The 12220-nt window shown below is 34.0% G+C and overlaps 1 protein-coding gene across 1 annotated transcript; it reads left to right on the top strand.

Annotated features, from left to right (window-relative positions):
- The first annotated feature begins 8960 nt into the window (after nucleotides 1-8960).
- Nucleotides 8961-10421, top strand: LOC105220624 (protein terminus-like). Its single transcript, XM_011197063.2, has one exon. The coding sequence runs from the start codon at nucleotides 9315-9317 to the stop codon at nucleotides 10419-10421; it is 1107 nt and encodes a 368-aa protein (XP_011195365.2). The 5' UTR covers nucleotides 8961-9314.
- Nucleotides 10422-12220: the final 1799 nt, after the last annotated feature.

Raw genomic sequence — 12220 nt, 5'->3', positions numbered from 1 at the left:
TAACTTCAAATATTAATCTACCGAATAGGCTTTCACTCGGCCAAGAGCCACCACACCCAAATATTGTCAGAGACACAAAATCCCATTCACATTCCTTATCGCACACTCCATAAATATTTCGTTTAATTTGCTGAAGAACTCAAGCTATTTACGGCAATTCCACTCAGCCATTCGTCTAGTGTCAATGTGGCCGTAAAGCTACAGGAAAGTATAATGTGGTAGTGACAGTTCGAGTACCTTTAAGAGCAGACAGGCCGATGGAAATGTGAAGTGGTCTACAGTTTGAGCAACCAACTGTGAGAGCAAGCCTTAAAGCAATTTAATAGTTGGCGCTTGTTGGAAATTATTGTGTAAATGTGTGATAAAAGCGGAAACGGTCGAGTCAGTAGAGTGGGAAGTTACACAGGGCGAAGAGAGTGTAAAGTAAATAAAATAAATATTTCCTTTAAAGTGACACCCCTTCACTGCTATCGCCGTCGACGCGTGCAATTGGTCAAAGTAAATGGCTGTGTGCTTCGGTTTATAACCTCAGTGTGCACTCCGGAGGCAACTTTTGACCAGCCTAGTTGTTAAGTAAATGGAAATTTTACAATTTATGGCAATTTTATGCACTTCACATACATTTCCAACACATTTCTATCGTAATAATGAAAATATTTCAATGTACGAACTGCTAGTGGGGCGGCTCAGAGGCTCTAAGGGTGACATAAACATTTGTAAGACTATGTAATTTATTTGTTAGACATCATGGATGTCATCGTATAATATGGAATTTTGAACGTGAGTAGTGGTTATTGTAACACAATTACTTAAGTTCGAGTTGACAAGGCAGAGTAGTGTGGTCGTCGGGATTTGGAAAGCTTGCTACTTCTCACATGCTCGTAGAAGTAAAAAAGTTGAAGATATGGATAGGAAAAAAGGACTTTAGCAGACGGGTATTATAGCTAGTATAGAGGTTTTTCAAGATAAGATATTTTTGTATAAAACGGAGTTTAAACAGTTCCGAATAAAAGCTAGTTCGTTGTATAGACTTTTCTCCATTGAAATTTGTAGAAGGATGGACATAAGGATATATCGAAAGCAATTTATTAAACAAAGATATTTGAGTACCTCTGGGTGTGCAGGGTTTGCTCGCTCCAGACAATAGGCAGCAGTATTTGACTCTGTTTAACTGACCGCAGACAAAACATAGATCTACTGATGGACATCCTAGATCATAGTACTTTCGAAACAGTGGACCTCGGACCCGGACCCCTGCTCCGGAGAAAACGAAAACTTTTTTATCGCCAGGAAAGCCATAATTTTGCTGGGGTTCAGTAGGCGTGAACTGCGATGACTACCTTGACAAAACGGTCACAGAGCTCTGATCTGCTGACAGAGACAGAATAATAAAGCGCTTTTCTACCAATAAACTGGTTCACTCCTCTGTTGCCAAACCTCAAATATGATCGATTTAGACTGTGGACCCTGTCCACCGTATTCTCCACACATGATCCTTGATTTTAAGACAATCGCTGGAATAAGTGTGGCAAGCTAAAACGAGACTTATCTGTTTAATTGCGAGAGTGGTCTGTAATGTTTAATGAATATTTCCTCCTTAATAATCTCCTTCTAATATTGTCACCTTGATACTCTAAAAATTAAATGCCACTTCCACAATTGCATAGCACAAATAATTAAGCACAGAAGCCTATATATGCACTGTTCGTAATCTTGCACGATTAACTGACTAAGCAACTAAATTATTGTGAAAATTTTCGTGGCAAAGCTTAATAGGCAATTGCCATTGAAAGTGATTTGTGTGTGCCCATGCATTACAAGTAATTGATTTTCTTAACCTCAATAACAATTATTATGTTTGATACACTTTATTTCGTTCCTTAAATTGCCGCTTTCTTTCACGTCTGAAGTGAATCAATAAATTTCGCAGTAATCTCGCCTTAAAGGCTTTTTATTTTATATGAGCGATAAGCCAGCGTTGAGCAAAAAAGTAATAAGGCAATTCTTTTGTATCTCATTGGAGCTTTTCAAAAGCTCTCTGGCGTTTTGCACTTTTCTTGTGGTTGATGATAGTCTCTTTGTTGGTGTGAGCATAATGATATAAAAAAATTAATTTTGGGGCTTTTAGGCTCAAGTGGAATTGTTCTGTGAGTGTTTTTCAATATTTCATAAATTTTGAGGCATTTTGTGGTGTTCTGCACTTTAATTTATTGCTAAATATATTTCAGTTATGAAAGAGTGATATATGAAGAGATTAGTGCTCACTTATTGAATTTAGTCGAATATAGTGAGGAGTTACCTTTAGTATGCGTTCTTTCAGTTATTTCATATTTTCTTAGTACTTTAATGATATTATTTATTTATTTTTTAAATATAATACAAACTATTGCAGTATTACGAAATTTTACAAGTCTAATCTCTTTAGAAAATATTTATTCTAACTTCGGCTAGTTATTAGGTCTACAACTTTGCTTCCGCCGTTTTTTTTGTAAATTTAGGGCTTTTTTCACTTAGGACAGACTTACCGTACGTATCCGAAAGCATTCGATGAGCCTCAGCCCGATTTTTCTTGGAATTAAAAAAGAAAAGCAAAATTTCCCGCAAATGTCGAGAATTCGGCTCAAAAAGTGACATTTTCAGTTGAGAATAACGATCCCTACAACTGTTCTGTTGGGTTAATGTTGACACAAATGTCCCAGATCGATATAAAACGTTTAATCGATTTAATCGACCAGTGCTTGACCTTAGAGCCATCTATTGGAAAACGGCGGAAGGAAAGTTGTATACCTAATAAGTACTAAATTATTCTTAGTGTGTTTATGAGATTAAACTCGTTTTGCACTGAGTAATGGCATAAAATAGAAAAACTTAATATGTTCAGACTCGAAAAAATTTAGTACTTAATTATTTTTAGTACACTTAGGAAAATATAAATATTTTTGAACTCCAGCACAGTGGAAAATTTTTAGTTGGTATATAGTTACTTTGTTTGTTTAATTTCCGAAAAATTTAGTGCTAAATTATTTTTAGTACACATAAAAAGTTATAAAAATATATACAAACACAAATATTTCTTATTATCAATAATATTTTTACTGATCAACCAGAAATGTTTTACTATTAAATATATTTTTACTAATTCTTCTTAAAATTTCAGTTCTAAAACTCCAAATGATTTAAAAAATTTAGTACTTTTTTCAGTTGAACCTTTTTTTAACTGGAAGATATCGAAAAAATTTGGAGTATGCTTATTAAATAAAGTTTTAGTACTACAAAACTAAAAAGTGTTAAAAAAGAGTTTAAAAAAATTAATATTTAGTACACTGAACAATATTTGTTCAAAATAATTTTATACTGATTCTCGCAGCCATTTGTCACACTCTAAAAAAGGTACTAATTACTAAATAATTTTTAGTACATTATTAGAAATTAGTACTAGATATTGAGTACGAATTCTAGAACAGCTATGGAAAAACATCTGCAACCTCAAGTTATTTCGACTGAAAGTTGGTTAACCTAACTTTCTGCCCGCCGAAAAGAATTATTTTCCAAAAGAGTTCAGCATTTGTTGCCATATCCGTCAACTCGTAAATATTTCATTTAAATGTCATACGAAATTGCGCCAATTGCGCGGCATATGCCATGCTTACGGCTTGACACTCTACAAAGGTTATTTCAACAAAGATATAAAATTAAAAATTTTCAAGCTTCAAACAACAATTCACATGGCTGCCGGCTAAGTAGATCCTTTTCCTTTTCGATTGCGTTGAAGTGTGCTTTTGTTTATTGTTGTATATTTTTGGACGTCGGTATTGCGCCTTTGAACGATCGCATATCGAAATATGACAAGAAGATTAATTTTTCGCTGTCTTAACTGTACACAAATGTTCAGTATGCGTCTGTTTGGCGCGTCAAAACTTGACAGCGCAAACAATATTAAATTGCAACAACAATTTCGAGTTGTGCAAATATTTACAACAATCATGCAATAGGCTTCCTTCGAAAGGACTGACGCACCATCTTAGTGCGTATGTAACATATCTAACTCCTGTAGTATGAGCATATTAGTGATTCGGTGCAACTGACAGTTGACAGCCGTACACAATTGCTGGGCTCCTTATTAAAAATGTTTGATTTCAATATTGGCGGCAAAGTCGAAAGTATGTCGAGCAGACGTTTATCAAAATTGAGAGAATGTATTGTATGTATGTGTGTGTTTTTTATTGTCTTATAAATAACAATTGCCTGTGGATACCCAAAAAGCTGACATGCTTTTAAATTTTACGGCTTATTAGCCCGATAAACTTAATATTTTGTGAACACAGCATATTTAAGAGTAAAAGTAAAATGTACACAATAAAAAATAAGAAGAAAAAAATTACAAAAAACAACTTAATTTTCAAAAGTAAAAATTAGGATTTTGAATATTATTTTATTTAAAGAAATGTAATTAAAATAAATTTTTATAATTTTTTTTAAATTATAAAAACTTATGTTTTTTCATTATTTTTTTTTTTTGTTTTTTCAAACAAAAAAATGTTTTGAAATAGATAATATGATAGTTAAGTTAAAAATATAGGTTTAATTATCAGATTCAATTTTGTTTAAAATATAAAAATATTAGATTAAATATTTAATACTGAAAGCACAACCAATAAAATGTTCATACTCACAAAGGTACCACTGTTACCACTTCATCAGCAATTTCAAAAATAATCATTCTTTATTACTAAAAGGAGGTGGGGAAATTACAATGAAACCTTAGCAAGCAAACCTGATCCATATATTTCCTTTCTTTTCATTACCAAGTGATTCATTTAATCTCTAACCTACATAAAGGGTTATCCAATAAGAGCGCTACAAATAAAACTAAATAAAACAAAAATTGGTTGGGATAGCAATGGAATTCTTTATTCCTTAAAGTATATTCGATGCCATTATGTATGGAACTTAATTTCTTTTGCATGGCCCCACAGGAAATAGTCTAACGGTGTCAAATCGCACGGCCGTTCACCAAACTTAGTTTTCAATAAATCGATTGTGACATTCTCTGTGTGGCTTCTGGCGCTATCCTGTTGGAACCACATTTTGTCCAAGTCCATATCACCCAATTCGGGGTGATTGATATTCGGTTGTCATTGAGCGGTAGCGATTCCCATTCATAATAACATGCCGGTCTTGATCATAACGGAGGAACTACGGCCCATAAACCACACCAAACCGCATGTTTTTTGGTATGCAATGGTGACTCGCGCAGTAAGTGAGGATATTTGCCTGATCAACAACGCATATTTTGCTTATTGAAGGCCATTCGGCTAGAAATGAGCATAATCTTAAATTGGACGTAATGCTCTTAAAATTGAGGACGCGGACTCCGAATTTTGGTAGAAAATTTTAATAATTTCAACGCAGTGGTTCGTATATCTTTCCATGATGAAATTGCAAACCTTACTGAAGAGAAATGTCAAAAGAGCGGGTATTACGGTTTAGTTCCACTTACTCAGAAGCGAGCAGCTGTTTTTTTTATCATACTTTCCGCTTCCTCTTTTTGACGTTCAGTCGCGGTCCAATACTGAATTCAAATTTTTTAGAACCTTTTTCTCTAAGCGATTAAGATGTAGTGATTTATATATATATTTGGCGTAGGAACCGCGTTAAGCGATTATAGTGATTTTTTATATAAAAATATTTGATAAACTCGTTTTAAAGCAAACAAATAGCTTTGAATTTAGATATTGTAAATGCTCTTAAAACCTTGTGTGTTAATTTATGTATGTATATGTTCACTGTCCCCTATACAGAGATAAGCATGTTTATAGAATTGTTGTACATAGAAACTAAACACTGGCGTGCCTTAAAAAAATCAAAGCTTAAAAAAATCTTCAAGTAACATATATTAAATAATTTAATTTTTAGGTTATAACTTGTGGGAGATGAATAAAATTAGAATTATACATCTTTCCATTCTTATAATAAACATAGTTATAGACCTTCGAATAGTATACCTGAGACAGACATGTAGTATACATTGTAGTATGCTTCAGAAACCATATGTGTATCACCGGTTTTCCGAATTTTGTTTGAAAGCAAATGGTGTTCCGTACTACAATAGAAACCATTTGAAATTGAAATTTTGTGGTGTTGTGAAATGGATTGCATTGAACACACCGAAAGCTTTAAGCTCTTCTGCCACAATCATATGTTTTCTGACATTTTGACATACAGAAAATAAATTAAATTCAAAATAAATTGAAATCAAAAAACAAAATTTGAAAAAAAATATGTGAAAAATATGTAATATGTATGTAATAATATGTAATATGTAATAATTGTATTGGGCAATAATATTTTAAGATTGCTTGAAGTTATAACTAAGTCTGGATCAATTTTCCTGCCTGTTATTCATAATTACATTTTGCTTGAATTTATTTGTATCAGCTGATGAATGTAAATATAGTACAATATACTACATGTGTGTCACTATGCTGGTTCATGGTTTCTAGAGCTTTTATTGTAGTACATGTAATAGTATGGAAACCATATGTCTGTCTTAGGTATTAGAATGGCTAACTAAAATGGGTTTGGTAGAATTTGTAAAAATCAAGGTACATATAGGATATTGTAATACTGAGAGAGAGAATCGGGTCAACAAAAGTTATTGATACCAAAGTGATCAGGGTGACGCGGAGTTCAAATCCGGATGTCTGTCTGTCCGTCCGTCTGTGCAAGCTGTAACTTGATTAAAAATTGAGATATCTTGATGAAATTTGGTACACGTCCATCTTAAAATCCCTTACCTTAATAATATGTCTCCGCGCCAAAAATGAGTGAAATCGGGTCATAATTTCCTCTAGCTCCCACATACCTAATATTAAGCCTGGGGCTACCTGGGAACTATTTCCAGAAATTTGAGATTCTAGCGATAAATATAGCCTATGTCACTCCGGACGAATGTAGAAATCGACACAGTAGTTTTTGAGTTAATTCAATACAAACATACATACAAATCTTTCCTCTTTATAATAGTAGTATAGGTATGTTCTTATTTGAGTCCGCCACTGTAGTGTGTGCGCATTAACAAGCTGAGCGGCTCATTGATAGAACTTACTTTGCATTTGTGCATATATATATATATTATACATGCGTATTTACATCTACAAACATACATATGTATGTATGTATTTGTGCACTGATATTTTGTATTTTTGTATTATTTGATTTTCTTAGCTGTCATGCTATTCAAATAAATTTGCTTTAGTGCATTTCTATAAATTACTAGATGCTCATATCACTTAGATAAATACAGAAATAGAGCTGATTTGAAGGTGAATTATGGATGTATATTCATATGCCAGTGTATATGTACCATATAAGTAATTATGAATATATCTACTATTTTTCGTTGTTGTACCCTGATATTCATTAAGCTAAAATCTGTATTATCTTAGCATAAAATTTTATATTTAATGCATGTCATTTACTAGATTACTGTTTTGGTCAGTTTCTAACGAATTCATTGAAATACAGACAGTTTTTTTGAGAGAGCCTAACAATTGATGCATTAAATTTTGATTAAAATTATAAATGAGAAATAATCAATTAAATTAAAGCCTTTTAAGTGCTCTGTCATTATTAATTCATACGCTAACCGAATCACTGAACAAAAATTAAATTAAAGTCTTAATGAAAATGCATGAATTGAAGTCCATGAAAATCATAATAAAAATAAAAGCCCACACAATACAAGTGACACATAAATTTAATTAACACTTTCATAACAATAACAATTAGATGACCAAACGCAAAATCATTTCAAACTGAAGTATTCGTATATAAATATAAATACATGTATATATATAGCCAATTTCACATTGAAGCCTCTTGCCTATCTCTGTCATATTATTATCTTCTATGAGCTTTTAAACCATGATAGCTTTAGGCAAATCCACGCGGCTGATTGCAATTTGCAATTAAAATGCCATAAACCTAATATTTAAGCGCAGTTGCGCATTTGCGGCTATTTTGGTGAAATAATTGTGGTTGCCGAAATTTGGTTTCGGGGAATTTATGATAATTGCATATAGCTGCTTAAGTTGCTTTATTTAAGGAACTGCTTAATTCGCGTCAAATTTTAGAATATTGCATTGCTGAATAGCAACCAATGCTTAAATTTAGCAAAGGGTTTTGTTTTTTTCAGCTTTGGCTTCATAAAGACTTTGAAATTTTATAATATGTGGCTCTAGAAAATGTTATCTATTTGCTATAAAATTTGTTGGTTAAAATCTCTTTCAGTGAAAGCACAATTAAATAAGTGACAGTCAATTTTTATCTCTAAGCTAAGCAGTGAAAGCTCAAAATTGAAAGAATACTAAGTAAATCAAAATAAATTTTTTACAACAGTGAAAATAATATATTTATTATATTCTCGAAGTAAAGCAAAATGGTATACAAATAATTTTTTTTGGTTCCGAAAACGTTTTGATCAAAACGCGATCGTCTACTAATAAGTAACTTATACTATGTAACCGATATCATTTCGATTTTAAGATATTTTCGTGAACATAGCCAGATCTTTAGGCAATTTTAAGACTTTTGAACTTTCATAACGCTTTCATTAATTGGATAAGCTATTGATATTATATGAAAATCTAATTATGATTAACGAAAGCCTGACTCGTTATGGAATGAAAGCTCTGGACAAAAGATACCGCTTGCCATCAAAACCATAATAAGAATGCGTTAAAATCGATTTCAGTAACATTATGAGGTCTCACTGAAAATTATAAACTTATAATGTTTATCGAAGTGAAAGCTGACATAAATATTTAAAAATTCAATTCGATTCAATTTAGACCGTCTTCCCCAAATTATATTTTATTTAGTTATAATTTATCTGAAGGTGAACAGCCTGTTAAGAATAAGTATGAGTAAAAGCTCACTCAATTGAATTTGCAAAAAACTATGAAGAACATACCGTTAATATTCCTGTACAGTAAATTTCTGTGATTTGTGCAATATTTTGATTTTTGTGGTTACAAATCGCTACTTTTGCAAAATATATTTACTTAACTACCTTTTTTGTTTTGCAAAGAGATTACCTACTTACGTGATCATCGCGACCTTTAACTACCTGTCTACCTCTCTCTACCTGTCTCTTTGTTGACTGCGATACGCGATAGTATAAAAGCGGAGACATCAGAGTACCGTCTTCAGTTTGCATTCAAATATACGAGTACACAATCCGCGAGTTCTAACATTACAACAACACAACCTTTTGTCACACCATATCAAGATCACTTCGCTGCCTACTTACAATGCCCTACTTCCGCTCCAGCTACACCTTCAGCATTGAGGGCAACACGCGCACCTTTCATCACCGCTGGTGCACGGCCGGTCGTACGTATGAGTGTGACGCATGCAGCAGCTCATGTGATGTACGCGCTGGCTATGAGAAACACTGGTCCAACGTTGGAAGATCGCTTTGCAGCAACGAGCAACGCACACAGCTGAAAATCATAGAGGAGCAACGCATAACGAATTTCATACTCTGCAATGACCACAACAGGAGCACTAATGAATTTTTGTTGGACGCCGGCATACAAGCGATACCGCAATTATTGTGTCTGCTCTTCCACGACACCGCGCGGTTACACTTTCGTTTGAGTTTCTATACGCGCATCTTGAATGAAACGGATTTTCTTTTCGCCAGCAGCGAACTAACGTTGGAGCATCACCTGGACATTGGCGAGACTGTAGATGTGCTATTTCTTATGTTGCTGGAGAAAATCAAGGCTTATATGTATGCCTGCTATCCGACGCGCGCTGCGGAGTATAGCGTGAAGCGCATAAAGATTTACGTACGGCGCGAGCTGAACTCAAACTCATCCTCGTTAAATGCGCCCCCAAAATGCATACTACCGCTACAGTATCGTGTGAAGCATGCCACCGCAGCACCAGCCACAAAGCCGATCAGCGCAGAGACTGCTGCCGACGCGAATCTGTATTGCTTCCGCGTTTGTGCGCGCACACAAGAGTTGTATGTGGTGCCCTACCAGCTGGGCAAACGTCCGAGCAATACATGTTCTATTGAAGTACCACGCGCACAACAAACTTGGGATCGCGTCGGCTGTGGCGCCCATTATATAATGTTGCAGAGTGTAGATGGTGCTCATCAACAGCTCTTGGAGATCTCGAACATAAGCCGCTTTCTACGCACCGATGAGGATGATCATGTGCACACCTGCTCTCACTGCAAGGCGAATTTTACACAACGCACTAAGTTACAGCTACACAAGGCGCTCGCTTGTGGACGCGGTTTTGAGGTACTACATCTGGCCAGTGGTAATTTGGAGATTTACGAGAATTGCCTGCAAATGCGTTGTGACAACTATAACTGGCCGCTTTATGGTATAATCGAATAACGAGTGTGTATTTTATAATGATAATTGTTAAAAAGATTTTAATTTATTTAAGAAAATATACGAAAAATAAAAGATATATTTTTTATTTTACTTTCATATTCAGTAATTTTTAGTCCTTACTATTTATATTGGTTTGTTTCGCATGAAGAGTATTTCGTGTCCGAATGTTCATTGAGGTTCTTATTGAATTTAATTGAATCCGTTTCTCTGTAATCAATTCTTTTTCTTCTTGACTGGCGTAGACACCGCTTACGCGTTTATAGCCGAGTCCAAAGCAGCGCGCCACGTATCCCTCCTTCTGGCAGTTTGGCGCCAATGTATATTAAACTGTTTAAAAATTCTCCCTTGACCATGATATCTTCAGGTTATATTCAAAAGCTTTCGGTTCCAGTCGAACTGAAAACGTTATCTGTTATGAAGTCAATCCACAGACTGCATATTTTTGCATTTCACAGATTAAAGTATATATTTTTGCGAGCCCAGATCGAAATCTGTGCAGATCCAAAAGTTTCCTTTTCAGTTAATTTGAAGTTTTAACTATTATTGGTATTTTAATATTTATCTTGAAAGTTTTCGGAATTATGAAAGCTCTTTAAATTGACTTAGCTTTAGCTTCGCTTAAAATTTGTACCTTTTAGTCCTATTTGTATATTTCAATTAATGCTTTTATAATATCTATTTTATTATAATAAAAATAAATCTGTATGACGGAAAAGCTTTCAAATCTCTAAGGAATCGAAAACCATGTCGGTTATTGTGCAGTTTTTTAACATTATTCTTTAGTCTGGCCTTTAATTATTTAGCATTAAAGCTTTCGAAAGTATGAAAGCTCATAAAATTGGCTTCGTTTGTGTTTGAAACATTATTGTATTATCGAATTATTTTTTTATAAAATCTGTGATCAATAAAATATGGATTCACAATCTGTTCGAAAGAAAGTTTAGAAAGCTATGAGGGTTTTAAAAGCTTTCGATTCAGTGATTTTACTTCGGTATATCAAAAGTATTTCCTAATACTAAACTGAAAGTGGAGCTTTAAAAGTTGTGCTTGTAGGAGCTTTTAAGATTTTGAAATCTCATTTAACAGTCAACTACGCTTAAGAGAACTGAAATTAAGCTCATCAGTACATTTTTTTTTCTTACACAATACATTTCTTTTAACAACGCTGCTAATTCCTTCTCCGAAAATTCGGCAGAATCTCTTTGTAAGCTTTTGCTTTACAACAATATAACTTGCAGTACATACTTTTTCTTATCTTATATATTTCATTACCTCATTACCTCCTATAACCGTTCTTAATTCAAACGCAAATCATTTGGACTGCCTTCCCATCACTATGCAATTTATCACTTTCAATTCCTTCATTCCTGTCATTTAACAATTACCGCGAATTTCGGTGCCAATTAAATTCAAATTTAATCAGTTCAACACGAAATTTCGTCGCGGATTAACTGTGATAGCAGCACAGCCAGGTGCTGTTGATGTTTGCGGTGGCCACAACGCTAATTAGCTGGCATAAGCGACAGCTGTCAGGTTAACTTACCACTTTATCTTTGGTTTATATTCACCATCCACCGCAGCACTGAACGAAACTTTAGCGAAGCTTTTTCTCATTAGAATATTTGTAGCTGACGGTTTCTTGACGCTGAAATTCATAAATAAACTTTTGCGAAGGCTTCGCTTAACTGTTGCGTTCCTAGGGGTGTGTAATTATTATTTGATAAAATAAAATTATTTAAAGTGATTAGTCACTTCTTGGTGGATATGTTTGAAGGGTTTTTCATAGGCAACAGGTGTGC

Source organism: Zeugodacus cucurbitae, chromosome 5 (genome assembly GCF_028554725.1).
Source record: "Zeugodacus cucurbitae isolate PBARC_wt_2022May chromosome 5, idZeuCucr1.2, whole genome shotgun sequence".
In the NCBI taxonomy this organism is placed as follows: Eukaryota; Metazoa; Arthropoda; class Insecta; order Diptera; family Tephritidae; genus Zeugodacus; species Zeugodacus cucurbitae.
This window is presented reverse-complemented; position numbering and strand designations above follow the sequence as displayed.

Coding starts and splice junctions, on each gene's coding strand:
- LOC105220624 (XM_011197063.2), top strand. CDS start 9,315: ATGCCCTACTTCCGCTCCAGCTACACCTTCAGCATTGAGGGCAACACG.